This window comes from Podarcis tiliguerta (genome assembly GCF_965153285.1).
Source record: "Podarcis tiliguerta genome assembly, chromosome: 2".
NCBI lineage: Eukaryota > Metazoa > Chordata > Lepidosauria > Squamata > Lacertidae > Podarcis > Podarcis tiliguerta.
This window is the reverse complement of record NC_139535.1, coordinates 107,974,356-107,990,440: the sequence shown is the minus strand read 5'-3', so window position 1 is coordinate 107,990,440 and position 16,085 is coordinate 107,974,356. Positions and strand designations below refer to the sequence as shown.

Below are 16,085 nucleotides of genomic sequence, written 5' to 3'. Positions count from 1 at the left end.
GTTCCAGGAGGGCTGGGGATGGTGCCAGAGGCTGGACCACTTCAACTTGACCCCGGGACCACAAGCGCAGCAGGGGCCAACTCGGGATAGCACCCGCCCTCGTAATTACCTCCACTTTCCATCCTTCTAGCACCATCGAGCAGCTCAGCTCTGAGCAATCACTTCGAGGGAGACAACTTTTATTTTTGTTTAATTTGTGCTGCGTTTAGAAGATGGAACCATTTTTTTTTCCTGCAAAGAAAAAAGGTTGTTTTTGTTTTTGTTGTTTTTTTTTAAAAAAAGGAAATAACTGCAATAGACTTTTGACACCGAGGAACCAAAGGAGGTTAGCGTGGGGGTGGAAAGGCTGTGGCCCCCCGACCCTTAGATGTACAGATGGACTAAGGACTATTTTAATACAAGGAAAACATTTTTGTGTGTGCGTGTGCGTGTGTTTGCGCGTTAATTTTCTTGTTAACAGCAAAGTCAAACGCTTTGGATGCCACAAAATTCCCCAGAGAAGAACAATTGTTATTGTTTATTTTTTTTCCTCGCTCTCTTTTTTGGAAAGATGGCTCTCCAACTCTGGGAGGAATTTTTTTGCTCCTTTGAATTTGTTTTGTTCTATTTTCTTTGGTCATTTAAAAGATTTTTTAAAGGACAAATATGCAAAAGTGTTTGAATATTTTTTGTTGTTTTATAAGAAAAAAAAATGCTCTGAGAAAGCCCCACCTCGCAGCTGTTAGGAAAAAAAAATCAATGCAGACTTCTTCTTTTCTTCTTCCTTGGGGTGGGAGTGGGGAGGGCGTGGGGATTTTGCTTTGAAAGGATTATTTTATTATTTCAAGAGGGTAATTTTTTTTTTCTAAAAAAGACAAATTTACAAAAAAACAAAAAAGGAAACCTACAAAAAAAATCTACAAAAAAGGAAAACTACAAAAAAAAATATGAACTTTTGACGGCAGCAAGAGGGGCTTGCATAAAAACTTGTCAAGTTGGAGGGAGATGAAGTGGCTGGTGGCTTTTGATGAACGGACTATTTTGCGGGGGGCAAAAGTTCTGCCCCAGCTGAGAAAGAGAGAGAGAGAGAAACTAAAGAAAGAAAGAAAGTTTGCTCCAGACCTCGATTTCTGCCCTCTACCCTGTCCAATGGGACTGGTTCTTGCTGGATTGCTTTGGACTCTGTTTTGAGCTTCTGCGCAGACCCTTCTTTGCTTCCACACGGACTTCCCCCTCGCCCGCCCTGCTCTGGATCAGGGGAACAATAAACTGATTGAGGAACCTGCTGCCCCGTGATGTGTCGTCGCTTCCGGACTCTTGGACACTGAATGGACGCATTGCCAGCAACAGTGCTTCGCGCTCCCGCCCTCTCCTGCCCCCCCTCCCGACCCCCCCTTGGGACACACACACACAGTGCCTTCTGCTGCCTGCGGTCCGGACTGTGCTGCCGTATGCCCCCCCTCCGACTCCTGCATGCCTGTCAAACCCAGGTGCACACAGCCTCTGTCTTTTCTTGGCAAACCAGTTGGGGGCGCAGAGGTCGATGCTTCCAGCTGGCGGGGGGGGGGGGAGGATTGGGGGCGGGCGGGGGCGGGGAGGTCTGTTCCGGTTGCTTTAAAAAACCCACACACAAAACAGGGAGCATCTTGCACCTTGCAGGGGATGGCTGAGTTCCCCACCCCCACCTCGAAACGGATATCCTAGTTACTATGCACGTTTCCCTTCCTCACCCACCCCCCACCCCCCAAAAAACAAGCCCTTGGTTGCTGGCTCCCCAGATTCGCAATAGCAGGAGACTATGTGCAATAATCCAGCCCTTCCTACAGCGTGTTTCCCTGGAGAGCCTTTCGAAGGTACCAAGTGCTTTAGACCACCTCTGCATGTTTTCTCTCCGTTTTCTCCCCCCCCCCCAAAAAATCCCGCTTTCTCCCAACCAGATGGTGCTAAAAGACTTATCCTCTCTTCCACCATAAAATCAGCCCAGCTGGCATGAAGCTGACCCTTTCCGCCTTGTTTTTAGATGTTGCTTCCCGCCTCCCACCCCACCCTCCAGATGTGATCATGAGAAACCTTTTCCCCCTCCTCCTTTCTTGATGCCCAACTCATACCTTTGACGAAATAGCTCTTATGCAGCTGACAATCAGGGAGGACTTAATTGCAGAGGCCATACGGGTGTCATGTGAGCCAGGGATTGAGAGCGTGGAAGTGTGTGTTTGTGTGTGTGTTTGTATGTTTGTCTGTATGCACAGCACATGTAGGATGGCATTGGGAGAAGGTATCCCTGCAGAACTGGGCTTTTCCCCCTTTGTTTTTAATTTTGCATTTCTCAGGACATTGGTATTTTCTTTTCTTTTTAAAGGATTAGTACTTTGTCCTGACCGTTAAGTGGGATCAGGTTTTCCTCCCTAACAGGAGTGTTTGAGGTTTTTGGAAAGATAAGGTTTTCAGTACACCCACCTGCCTTGCATAGCTCCTTAGTCATATGCTTCTTTGTTGTCTGTCCTCCTCAGCCACACGCCCCCCCCCCCCAATTTGCACCCTTAATTGGTAGCAACGCAGGACTGAGGCGCCCCCATTAATACCTCAGATATCGGCAAGGGAGCGGTATAAGCAAGCAGAATCGCTGCTTGTAACATCAGTCGATTCCCAGAATGCTGTTTTTGTGCCCCTTCCCCGGCCTGGAGCTTAGACTGAATCAAATCAAGCTGACAATTTACCCCAAGGTGCTGAGCTAAACTGAAGTGCCTTCATTTGGGCAGAGGGCCCCCACACACCTTCATCGCTGAAAGCTTTTCGGCAGGGGCTAAACTGACTTCTGCAGGGTGAGGCCTAACAGCCGGCTGAGTAGGAGAAGAGATTTAGGCTAAAATTAAGCAGCAAAAGGTGCCTTGCGTTTCTGTTGAACTTTGCCTGTCACAATATTCCACTCAAATGGCCAAAAGGGCACCGCACCATAGAGATTTGGGTGCAGAACAACTCCCCCCCTACGCACATCATCATCCTGTTACCCAAGTGGCAGTTTCCAGGAAATGAGAGCTGGTTGTCTTATTTTTTCGCAACTCAGTCTTTACATCATTTGGGGGCAAGCACACCACAGCATTGGGGGCAAGCACACCACAGACCCACCCAACTTGTGCCAGCCATAGCAGTTCCTTAGATCAAGCTGTAAAAAGATTCGGGCTCAATTAATTGGTTTTCTAGAGTGCTTCAAATCTGGACAGCAACCCAAATAATACTTTTGGTCTGCACGAACCTTTCCGTTCTTGCCCCAGATTTCCTGATATCCCACTCCCACCGCCCAAAATAAAATACATCGCACAGCATCAGAAGCCATTTTCCAAGTTTTCAGCTGAGTCCTCTATGCAATCCCTCTGGATCACACCGATCCATTAGGAAGTTTTGTTTGGATTGACACGGCTAGAAGCTTCGCAGGAGCACTTCTGCCACTGCCGTTAATTTTAATACAGCTTACGCAGGATAATTTCCTTGTGGGTTCTGCTTGTCCAACATGATCAGGTGTGTTGGGGTTTCAGGCAAATGGTAGTACGTAACTGCTTAGAGAATCCCAGGTTTTGAAAGAAGAGAAAAAAGGAGCATGGAGATTTGTGAAAATTGAGCCTTCTCTTAGATTTACGTCTGATTTATTGCGTACCAAGAACCAATTAAGTATGTGAGCATGAAATTATGTTCCCCTCCTATATTGGTTATTTTAATCACCGTTTTATATAAGGCTTCTGATAACAAAGTTTTAATGGATAAACTCGGATAAATTAGCAAAGCTTGAAATACACTAGATATAGACATTCGATGCTGGTGGCCAAAGATGTGATTTATTCAGCCCATGTAGGTAAGATGCACGTGGCCATGTAAAAGCCTTGATCGTCTTCAAAAGCATGTCCTTAGAACTAAGTTGTAACAATGGTTCAATGCAAACATAATGTTTAAACATGGTTCACATTAACCATGGCTTGCTGCTGCCTCTGATTAGTATTTCAGAATATACTGAAACCATGGTTAGCTTCTGTTAACCTGCCCCTAGAGGGCATGTATATAATAAGACACCAGCAAGATCTGCTTGCCATCTTGCAGGCCGAAGGATGGAGAAACTGTCTTAACCATGGTTTGCTCAGTGCAGAAGGAACATTTAACCATGGTTTAGGAAGTCAGATGTAAAGTAACACTTAAACCATGGTTAAGGAAAACAAACCCCACTCAAAACATGATGTCTGTATGGGACTCCCACTATCCCTTTTTTCAGCTTAATTCCGTTTCGATTATGACCCTGCTCTGGTTCCACGTCTGCAGTGCTAGCAAAATATAAAACAAAGAAATAAACTCAGTTCAGCAAAAGTTAGTTGTAGCCAAAGGTTCAGTCCTCTAGGTCCCATGAATTCAGTAAGTCAGGATTCACAAGATTCTGTTTAGGGAAATAAGGAATACAGCACAGTCTGACAGCTCCATCAAGGGCGCTCCATGCATGGAAACAGCATTGTGAAGTGCGTAGGGATGTAGTTGCAGATATTAATCCAGATGTACATCTGGATGCAATATTTATCTGGGTCTTACTGAACTGGCTGGATGTGTTCATTGTGCATCGGAATGCATATGCACTCGGAAACTGCCCAATTGCCATTTGTGACTAGTTATCTATAACAAGAGCTGGTTTGGAAGCAAGGAATTGCCGGTATCATGGATACAAATACTTAAGTGCTGGTTTCAGAGTGACTGAAATAATTTCTGCTTTCAAACCGGGGGTTGCAGACTTTAGCCTTGCTGGTGGAGTTGCTGTGCACACCACAGATTTCATGGATTGCGAATCTTTTCGGGATTGAATTCTAGTTCAGAAAGGAGTGCATTTTGGAATGTTGTGGGAATGGTGTGTGCCTGTGTTTCATGGCTGGCATGCAGCTATATTATTAAATAAGTTTCATTTCCCAAAACTGAGGTTGACCTCCATCTCGGCAGTAGCTAACGTTGCAATGTTTTCCTAGGCTAGTTGCATTTTACTTCGGCGTTCCTTCATCTCTCTCACTGCCCTGAAAGACTTGGCTTTACTATAGGATCAGCATTTCACAGCATATCCATCTTATGCTAGGGACTCCAATCTATTTGCAGAAAGTCTCTCTGCATTTGTTCAAGAGGAGCTGCCGTGGGCAGCCAGCAGCACAAAACTAAACAGATGCCATACAGCAACACACCTGGCAACCCCCTACAAATCTCTTCCATCCAGGTTTGAGTGCAGAATTCTGCGCGTACGAGCCATCCTAAACAGCTGCCCCAGTTTTCTGAATCGGGGCAAATTGCTTAGCTGTTGCCCATGCTTCCTTCTCATCCTCAGCCTGTTTGAAAAATAGTTGTTCGGCAGACTTGTTTCATTTGCTTTCTCCTCCGGTGTGGTTAAGAGCTCCCTCTATTCTAGCCTCCCCACTCCCCCCGGTCAGTCGCTCTCTCATTTGGACTAGGAGGTAGCTCTTGGTGGAAGTGGGGTGAGAGGAGGGAACGCAAAGGAAGGGAAGAGTTTGAGTCCCATTTTGCATCAAGGCAGCCTTTGGGACTGGAGACGTTATTTGTGTTTGTCGAAACCCAGCAGAGGAGGACAGGAGCAGCTTCGACCTAAGCGTTCATTCCGATGTCCCTACCTCTTCTTTGCCACATTTTTCTTTTGTTTGCCAAAGATATAAACAAGGTCTCCTAGGGCTAACCTGGTGCCACTCTGCGTTTTTTAAAAGAAAGAACAAAAACAGAGTTTCTACCCGAGCCGAGTCTTAAGCCAGATGCAGCTGTCTATTAAGGCCCGTCCCATGCAGAAAGGAAGCAAGGACTGGTTTAAGAACAGCAAGTAACACAAGGCGGGAGAGGGAGGCTGAGGGTAGGGGTAGCGAGGGGAAGGGAGAGATTGTGGCCAGGGCTGGATGGGTTAGGAGAAAAGGTAGGGTGTAAAGGGAAGGATTAGGGTATGCGTAAGGCTGGATGCTAATGCGGTGTGAGAGAAAGTAAGATTGCAGTGGGGGAAAGGTGGACGTGCACAGACCTGAGAGATTGTGTGCTGCGGGCCCAGATAGAGACCCTACACTTCGCCACTGCAAAGCTTACCTACGGTCTTAAGCCCTGTTCTTCCTAGCTTTTCTTCCTAGCTTTTCTTTTCCTGAGGGGGACACCTATGACAGACAAACGAGTCATGGCATTTGGGGTCCTTTTATTCCATCGTCCCAGGTCTGGAAGGAGGGTTAGCAGTTAGGAGAAACATCTGAGAAAATCCTACCCGGGCTTCAGAGGCCAGCTGTCGAATGGCATCGCTCATCCCCGCCCCCCTCTGACCACACCAGCTCCGAACTGCTAGGAAGGCTCCTGGCTGCTTTCGTGGAGCACCTTTGCTTTAAGCCCGATCTGCAGCTTTCTCATGAGCAAAGTTGCGGTCTGAGCTTTCCGCTCCTTCCTATAATCTGGGAATCGACCGCTGCGCAAAAGCATGAATTGCGAGCGTGCATGCGTAGCATAGGGACTGAAGGCAAAAAAAGAAGCAAAAACCCTGGGACTTAGGAGCATGGACCTCTGAGCTGCTAGATTTTTTTCTTTTAATCTTGTGCCTTGATTTCCCCTATCCCATTCTGCCAGTGGGGGGAACCAGTCCCTGCACTTTAAACTTCCAGTCTAGTAAAGGCCTCTTAAAGGCCTCTCCCGACCTGCTCCTTCCCCACTTTGTGAATGAATGACCTTGCAGCCTTGTCCCACTCTATGCCCAACAAGGCCTCTGTGCTCTTCTCTGGCCCAGCTTCCCCCTGCACAAACCAGCCCACCCCCCTTGTTGTCATCTCCTGCATCATGCTCCCCCCCCCCGCCCAGCCTTCCCACCATGCTGGAAGAGGAAGAGGAAGCAGCTGGCTGCCTCAAGAGACCTAGTAGAGTAGACTGTAGATGAGCCTCAAAACCTTTGTCTCTCCTAAATGCTGGTATCTTTTTTTATTAAAACAAAAACAAGCTCCACCATCCAGAACTCTCTGCCTGCCGATTCCATGCTTGCATCAAAACCCCGTCCTCCTTGGAAGTTGTTGGTGCTATTTGGGGGAGGAAAATAAAATAAACCCGGTTCAGAACGTCCCTTCATTTTTATGCACACCAGTTCCAGTTGTTTTTTCTTTTGTCATTCTTAGCTACACATCTACCTCACATGTACTTGCAGTTCATTTGTACATCCTGAACCGGCAAACTGCACCTTCTCCAGGGGGGGCGAGTTCCCCCACCTCACCCTTAGAAAACCCTCTGGGCTCCTCTGCTTTTGTTTCGAGGGGGTGGGTGGAAGAGAAATGTTTGTCTTTAAAAAAAAAAAAAAAAGATTAATAACCCCTGTGTTGCTGCTAATTACTGGAGAGTTTTGTTAAGATGTACCACATTTTGCTTTTTTAAAAAAATCCTTTGTAAAGTGTGTTGACGCTGCGTTAGTTCGTTTCTTTGAACTTGAGCAGAAATCTTTGATCCACAGGTAGAGCACAGTTTTGTGACCTCAGTGTGAGACCCCCAAGCATGGCAAGAATTCATAAGTGACGAATGCTGCAAAGTTTCCACCTAGAAGTCCAGGAATGGCATAAGCCATTGTTGGTTTTCAAAACAGCCTTTTTTATTTTTAAAAGGGCTCGCTGAAGCAAAACAGTGGATTTATTTGGACCCCCTGGGAGCAGTTGAACGGTCAAAAGACACAGCACAAGGGATCTTGCCTTTAAACCAGCCTGCCATGAACAGGCTTTCAGACTCCATACTCTGGGGCTCTAGCTAAATACTGAGTTTGCAGGAATTTGGTTTCCGTAAGAGAAAGGAAACCACTGGCCCCAGGTTATGCAGGTGGTGACTGCAAAACAACAAACTGAACTAGCAAGGGATCCCTCCCATTAGCAAAAGATACTTGAGGGAATGAACTTTTTGCCTTGGGCCATGGCTTGCAGAATCAAAATGAGCAGAGGTCAACAAAATTTGGTGGGGCTAGAGTACTTGTGGTATTGCTGTGCTGTTAGAATTTCTAGTACTGGCTCACTGGGTAGGGAGCTGGATGTATTTGTCTATGATACAGGATGGCTGCTCTAAGCTGCCCAAAAGTGATTGCACAGCCAAGTAAGACACTTCGGAGCTAATGGCTGTCAAACAGCAGCTGTTGCTCTTTGGGGAGCCTCTTCTATCCAGAAGGAAGTGATGCTCTTGACAAATACCAATACCTCAGCTCAAAACACACACGTACCCGGCACCATCGAAGCAGACAGTGGGGTGGAGGCAATACCAAACATGCTAGCAAATAAAGCAGATAGTATTCCATGCCAATTCTCTTCCAGCAGGGCCCAAGGTTGCGCTGTGGCCTCCTGCTTCCGTTTTTGCCATGTGTTTCCTCTGTCAGAGGCAGTACCCCTAGAGCTGTTGGCGACTGTGAGTTGGGCAAAAGGAGAAAAGTCAACGTTTCGTCTTCCAGAAATCTCACCTTTTTGTCTGTCCAGGAGCTAAAACAGTTTACGCTACTAACATTCTGAGTGGCAAAGAAAAGTGAGGGTCAGTAACAAGTGTTTCCTCGAAATAATTTACTCGCTAGGATCGCACCAGAATAACCTTTTGTTTTTTAAAGAAAGGGTTTTCTTGATTGCAGAGCACTTGGTGTTCTTCAGCTTTGCCTTCCCGTCTCTAGGAGGAAGCTCTGGTGGGGATTCCAGCTCTGCTTTGAGCTAACGCAAGGCCCAATCCACCCCATACCTTGGGACAAAGTTCATAGCTTGTCGGCACTTTCCTCTGGAGCAATACGCCCTTGGTGGTTCAGATGGTTGCACTGATGCCTTGCCCTGTAGCAAATGGCCTTTAAAGCAGATAGCAATAGGCACCCACTCTAACGAAATACCCATCTCATGCTGGTTCATGTCTACAGCTGGCTACAGGCTAGTGTTTTTTAACACCCGAGTTCGTCATCATAACATTGGAACATAACAGCTAAATTGTTGCTTTAAAAACACCACCACCACATGCTTGCCATGGATGCAAACGAGTCTCCTGTAAACATGCATTTGGCACTCTGAGCGATGCCTCTGCCCTGTTTCTGACTCAAGTCATTCAAAGCTCCCGGGAACTCTCCAAAGGCAACTCTTCTGTGCTTCCATTTGCCACAGACACAGCGAGAGTTCTTGGCCCGCCCGCAACCCACAGTCTCAGTTCATTTTACCGGCTAGTTTTATTTATATACTTAGGACTATTTGTACAAGTTTTTTTTAATTGAGAAGTTTCTATAGTTTTGTATCTTCCATGCTACAGCCAGGCCTGTTTCTCTCAACCCCTGTACACCTTTCCCTCTGTGGAGCTCTGACTGGTCTCATTTTGAACAAATTTTTGTTTTTAAATAAAAGGTGGAAAAAAAAGTGGCTTGACTGCTTCTTGGAAATACTTTTAGCTCGTCGTCATTATTAAGCAGTTTCAAGGAGATGCTGGTCATTCTCTCCCTTTTGAGGCGATTTAAGACAAAATATGTCATGATGATTTTCAAACTATGCTCCAGGAAACTCGAGGTTCTGTGGAAATTTCTTGGGGACAAGGTTAAGGATGATGGACCAGTGTTGCTGGCAGACAACTTCACCAGCTCTACTGATCCTTTCACGAGTAGCGGGATTGCTACCAATGAAGAGTACCCAATAAATTCAATCAGTCTTTTCCCTGGGAGCGGCTATTTGCAATCATCAGATGTATTCTAGATATACAGTGGTGCCCCGCAAGACGAATGCCTCGCAAGACGGAAAACCCGCTAGACGAAAGGGTTTTCCGTTTTGGAGGTGCTTCACAGGACGAATTTGCTATGGGCTTGCTTCGCAAGACGAAAATGTCTTGCGATTCCTGGGGGTTTTTTTCCGCTCCCCGCCCCCTTTTTCTAAGGCACTAAGCTGCTAATAGCCTTTTAGCAGCTAATCCCTTAAGCCTTTAATAGCCGCTAATAGCGCTAATCCGCTTGCTTCGCAAGACGAAAAAACCGCTAGACGGTCTGAAATGTGTGGGGCATATTGGAGGGCCAGGTCTCCTGTGAACTGGCAATCTGCTCTAGAACACCTTGGCAATGTAGATAGCAAGATTCCCTGAAGTGGTGGAGCATTGGAAAGTCAAGAGTTTCATCACAATTGAACTATCCTATTATGCACAAGAGGTTCATGTTAAAGAACAGTAAAAAGGCTGCCCCGCCCCTTGCTGCGAAGGCTGCCCCCCCCCAACTTGGAACTGAGGACTAATCCACATTCTAAGAAATGGTTGTGTGTGAAGTTTTGGTTTACCTAGAAACTGATGTCTGCATCCAGCACAATATTCTGTAGCCCAGCCAACTGTTAAAGGTCTTCATCTCAGCTTCTTAAGATTGCAAAAAAAAAGGGGGGGTGGAGCTACTTGAGAAAAGTGGGAGGTGTATACCAGGTCTTGCATTTGCAAAATCTCCCTTGCAGTTGGTCTCTTACACAACTTCCACTTAGCTCTAATGAATAACTGATCTTTCTGCAAGCTACAAACAAAGTTGCAATTGACTTTCCATACTGTGGTGGTTACTGAACTTTTTCTGTATGTTCATTTTACCATTTTCTAGACACACTAATGGGAGTAGCAACTGCCTTACCATAGAGGTAATGAGAGGCTCAGGCTATGGGACTTTGGATGCCATTCAAACCCACAGAATTTAAGATTTCTGAAAACTACAATATCTCTGCAAGATGTCGCTGGGATAGTTCACTGCATCCAAGCCTCATCAAAATACCACTGCCCTAAAGCACCAAATTTCAAAGGCCTCCATGAAATGTTGCCTGCTATCATGATGGAAATTATTTTTCTCCACCACAGCTGGAGAGGCCTGGCTGATCTTTTGGGTTTTTCCACCTCAGATGACAAATTAAAAGCAGATAAGGCTGGCCTGGATTCCAGTTGTAGAGACTGGGCCTTCCTCCATGTAGGATCCACACAGCTCCAATTTAAGCTATACATACAGGGTCCCTTTACCTTTTACACCCAAGGTGGAGATGGCGTCCTCTTTAGAAATCACAGATCACAGAATTCTAGAGTTGGAAGGGACCCCTGATAATCATCCAGTCCAAGCCCCTGCAATGCATGCAGGAATATGCAGCTGTCCTATATGGGGATCGAACCTGCAACCTTGGCATTGTCAGCATCATGCTCTAACCTACTGAGCAACCCAACTGCACAAAACACAGCTGGCCTGTATAAACAACGCCCAACTTGTAGACCAGGGATACCAATGCCATGAAACATTCAGTGACCTCACCTGTACGGATCATGCAATTTGGAAGGAAGTGGTCCACCAGGAACCCCCACTCACCATCCTCCCTAAATTCTGCTGTATCACAATGAAATAATAGACTATAGATGCCCCTGCCCAGTCTCTACTTCAACATTACAAGTGTGTGTTGTTGGTTTATTTTAAAAAATGACGCATCTTCAAGCTTTCTGGCACCCATTGCAGAGGTCCACATCTTAACAGGGTACTGAGGCAGGTTGCCACAGAGCAGGAGGGGGAACAAGTCCGTGTCTAGAGTGGTTAATGTTCAGCTTGTAGCAGAGCAACGCCCCTCCCCTCCCGCCCTGAGAAAAAGACAACATTCTCAAGCACATTCTTCTCTATCAAACGTGGGTTGTTTTTTTGTTTATTCTTTGAAACTTGACAAGCACTCTAACATCTGTACTTGTGGAAACATCACAAGGAAACAAACAGGAATTCTAGATTTTTTTTTCTCTTCCTTTTAAACCTTATTAAAAATGAGGTTGGTCCTAAAAATATAGAAAGAAATCAATTTAAATTCACAAAAAACTGTACATTATCAAAAATTCACTAAAACAAACACATTTGGTTATTCATATAAAAAGTGTGATGCCCCTCTTCCTGCTGTTCAGAGCATCTCACAGGATGTTGGGTTGGTTGGTTCCTTTCTGATATCAAATCAAGATGAAGGGGGAAGAAAAAGCCAGTAGTTGGATGATAAGGCCAATTATTCTAGTTGCAATTCTCAAAATCCAGTTGGGGGGAAATGCATGTAACTTTCAAAAAACAACAAGGTAATTTATACACTGACTCCCCTAATGAAGATCAAGATTAGGACAAACCTGGATTCATTCTTTTAAGGTGTGAGGGTTTGAATCTAAAAATTTTAACATTTCCATAACAAAACAAAACAAAAGCCCAACAATTAACACTTCCAAACTCTCTAGAGCTTTCTCATAGCTGAGAAAAAAATCCCAACAGATCAGGGAAAAAAACATTACTTTAAAAAAAAAAACCCACCAAAAAGAAGCTGTTACAGCACAAGTTTAGATAAAATATAAATATTTATGCATAATATAAAGTCAGTTTCAAATAGACTTCAAATCTACCTCTTTATTTTAAAAGCAAAAACAAAACAAAACAAAAATCCCAAAATTTAAAATAAAATAAAGTTTGAGGTTATTTGATAGAAAAAGGCTACGTTTTGTTGAAAACAACTGGGGGTGGGGAGTGAGGTTGGGGTAGAGGAAGCACAGTAAGGGAGGTTTCAGTCTCCAGGCTACATCACCTGTGGCTGCATTTTACTTACATCAGTGCTCTTGCAACTGGATTGGTCGACGCGGGGAGGGGGAAAACACAAACACACACACACCCCTCATTCAATTGTAGCACAGGTGGAAATGCGGGAGGAAAGCCATCTCCTGATGGGACCCTGCCAGCCGTGTATCTGCCCCTAAGTGATACCCGTAATTTACAATGGTTTGAGGAGCTAGGCTGGGTATGAAAAGCAGCTAGGGAGTTAAGGTTACAGGAGATGGCCTTCCTACCACTCCAATCCACCTGGGTGGTGGAAGAAAAGTGAAAGAAACAAGCTGTTTCCTCTTTTATCTCTCCTATACGCCTCCTATGCATCTGCACCACGGCCAAGAATACTGGACCAGCATCCTGAAACAGACTGGAGAAAAGCCAATGGCAGCGACGCCCCTGTTCCAGGACAGAGGCAGCTGGGGTGGACTAGGATATAAGCCTATGACTCCTGAAGACAATACGGGTCGGGTGAATCGGTTTCCCAGACAGCAATCTCCTTAGAAACCATTGCTCAGCAACAGTGTGAGGCTGGTGCTTTGGGACCAGGTTATTACTTCAAATACAGATTGCTAGTAGGCATCCGTGCACCATGAGGGGGGTGACTGATGGAGAGTTGCTGAATTGCAAGAAAAACGAGATGACCAATTATGCTTGTTAACAACTGCCTTGTGGACTGTTTGGAATATTTTTCTTTTTAAAAAGGCTAGAGACCTAAACATGTATTTTAAAAGACTTTGTTAAAACCGCATTCCCTCTTGCACCAAGTGCGAGCGGGAAGGATCACCTGGCTTCAGCCACAAATATTTGAATCTGCCAAGCGCTTAGCACCAGAAACCCAAATACAGAAAGTATCACAACTGCTTATTCGCATCAGGCTCCTTCTCATGCTTTAATATGGCAACAATCCACCAGAATGTCTCTTGCATAGGTTGGATAGCAAAGAATCAGACACCTGCACATTCATCTCCATGGAAGCTTGTGCAAGAGCTGTTCTCAGTGGACTGCGCGGGTTGTTACATCATTCCCCAAAGCTGGAGCAATCCATTGCTTCAATGGAACAGGGCCTGGGGGTGGGACCCTCTATAGACCGCCCTATACCTGCTCAGGCAGCTTCAAAACAAATTCTGCTTTTGGTGGTTCTGGCACTGGAGTTAATGGTAGTTCATTGAAACAGGCTACTCTTGCCCACGTGGCAAAAATAACGATGAATGGAACCGCAATTATTTCTCCTCTGAAAACCATCAGAATCCAGTTGGAAAAGGGTTTAGAAAAAAGGCTAAAATGTTAAGAATGTTCACATGGGGTATGTATGAGTGGCGATCGAAGGTAAAATACTATATAGAAACTGTAGACAAAAGCTGAAATACCTATGAATTCCAGATCTTTAGACTGAGGGCAGCTGTGGACATTCTGCAAAGGCCATAGTTGGTGGAAGCAGGAGCTTTGTCCTTTCACTTGCATGTAATGACCAAAGCTGCCCTTCTAGATTGAATCTCAGTCAAGGTAACCAAAGGAGGCAGCACGATTTAGACCCCACAGGTTAAAAATATGGTCAGGAGACAGGAACCTAACATGGAGGAAGATGAAATGGTGGCCGTTTTCCCTCCCTTCTAATGGGCTTAATCCCACATCTTGTCTCAGGGAGGAAATACCTACGATAGATTGGGAATGGTGTTTCAAGGCAGGAAACAACAATCCTACCAAACGTACAGAGAGATTGCAGATCAAACTTTGTAGACAGTAGCCATCCCTGAGGAATAACGCTGGGGCAGAGTTGGGGGACGGGACAGGGTGGGGACAACACTCAATAAGGCCAGAATCCCATGACATGATCTTCTGAAGAGCTGGAAGGGGGCATCAGAAAATCCTCCCTCCCACAACGCAGGTTACATCAACCCCACTCCTGCAAGCTCCTTTACTTTGGTCCCTTGAAGCCTAGTGATACAATCCAGCAATGTTACCCACAACTAAGAGGGGGAAATGAGCTGTATTCTTGCAGCTGAGACTTGGGCACTGCAATGGTCTCATGAGCTGCCCCTGCTGAAGTGTTCCCTGTGGAATCAGGGGTGGGGAAGAGGCTAGCAGGAAGGTTCATCCAGCTAAACTGTGGTTTGCATGAGGGGGGATTCTCTGGTTGATACTGTCTTCTTGGTACACACTCGTTCTGGATTATTCCCATTTTGTTCAACTCCCTTAGAAACTAAATCTGGAATAAACCAATATTGAGTGGGGGGGGGGGCGATGTAGATTAACCAAATACAGGAATGCAAGATCCCAATTTCATACGAAGAGCTCAAGCTATGACCACCCCTCTGGAAGCAGCCCATCTTAGTTGAACCAAGAGAATGTGGCTCACAGGGACGATACCCTTGAGAAGAGAGTACATCTTGCATTCACATGGGCAGAAGTACCTCAACATCCCACCTCCTCCAGATGAACACCAGCTCTAAGCCACATACCCTTGGTTTCAGAAAGATCATTGGAAACTGGGGGAAGGAACCGTCCACAGCTACAGTGGTTGTTCAGCAGTGGTGGGGAGAAGAGGCTGGTTGAGACAGAGTTGGAAAGGGCAAAGGGGTGGGGTGGGGTGGGGAGTAGAAGCAGCATGTTTCAGTGTCATCAAGGTTGTCATTCCCAGAGGCAGGAGTGATCTGCTTTATACATTTTCAACGCGACTCTAAAAAGGAGAAAAACTTAACGTTCACGTTACTGGCCATTAATGCATGGTACTGACACTGCACAGAAAAAAGTGTTCTTACACATTCACTAAGAACTATTGCTATTATTAAATAGCCCCAGCTAAGCTGGGGTTGTGGGTGGTTGTTTCTCCATTTGAAAAAAAGGAAACTTTTTTTTTTTTTTGGCTTACACAGTTCAGAGAGTTTGTGTTGTTTAGAGCGAAGAAGTGAGGGGGGGGGGGGCTTCTGAGGATCCAGGCGGTGAGTGAAGCCGCCCCATCGTTAAATGCCAATCCAAGTCCAATCATTGTGAGAGGGGGAAACATTAATCAGCAGGTAGCAAGATGAGCTCCAGAAGAGACAGTGTGCAGCACAGGGTTTCGAAATGGGAGGGCTTCGCCTTTGGCTCCTCTCATCTCTCCCCATTCTGCCAGCTTCATGGGTTTGTCTCCTGTTTTCCCTGATAAAACTCCTCCCACCGGCTCTCAAAAAACTGGCGCATGGTCAGCCCTGCCTTGCCCACCTCGGACTCATCCTCATTAAAGGTCCGGCAGTTGTCGAACACCAGGGCAGCATCAGCAGCAAACTCCTCACAACTTGTGTACCTGCGGAGGACAAAGAGAGCAGCAGTCAGCTTCCTGGAAGCAGCTAAGACGCCCAGCACTCAGACAGAAACTGCAGGCGCCCTGCAACACCACAATCCTATCCCTTGGTGGTGCAGGCAGTCTCAATGCACACTGCTTTGGCCAGCTCTGAGTTACTGTGAATCACCCTCCTCTCAAGCTCTCCCCTCCCCTTCCTTCATTTCTTCCCAATGGCTAGAATGCAGGGGCAGATTATTATCATGTTATTACATT

General features: G+C 45.9%; 2 protein-coding genes and 1 long non-coding RNA gene across 25 annotated transcripts in view; 1 reads left to right on the top strand and 2 right to left on the bottom strand.

Moving 5' to 3' along the window:
- Window positions 1-1,716, top strand: part of RBMS2 (RNA binding motif single stranded interacting protein 2) — an 87,252-nt gene extending 85,536 nt beyond the window's left edge. For all 3 annotated transcript variants that reach the window (XM_083427802.1, XM_083427801.1, XM_083427800.1), the window contains one exon: window positions 131-1,716. The gene's annotated coding sequence lies outside the window, so the exon portion shown is untranslated. The remainder of the gene's footprint in view (window positions 1-130) is intronic.
- Window positions 1,717-7,292: 5,576 nt separating this feature from the next.
- On the bottom strand, window positions 7,293-10,138 carry LOC310671837. Its single transcript, XR_014508244.1, has 2 exons — window positions 9,963-10,138; window positions 7,293-9,685 (listed from the first exon to the last, which is right to left on the bottom strand). It is a non-coding gene; the product is annotated as an uncharacterized lncRNA (long non-coding RNA).
- Window positions 10,139-11,594: 1,456 nt separating this feature from the next.
- The window catches only part of BAZ2A (bromodomain adjacent to zinc finger domain 2A), a 63,406-nt gene continuing 58,915 nt past the window's right edge, over window positions 11,595-16,085 (bottom strand). For all 21 annotated transcript variants that reach the window (XR_014507984.1, XR_014507985.1, XR_014507986.1 and 18 more), the window contains one exon: window positions 11,595-15,833. Coding sequence is in view for 18 of the 21 variants with exons in the window: in XM_083427201.1 (XP_083283327.1) it covers window positions 15,665-15,833 (169 nt within the window). In the remaining 3 variants the exon portion in view is untranslated. The remainder of the gene's footprint in view (window positions 15,834-16,085) is intronic.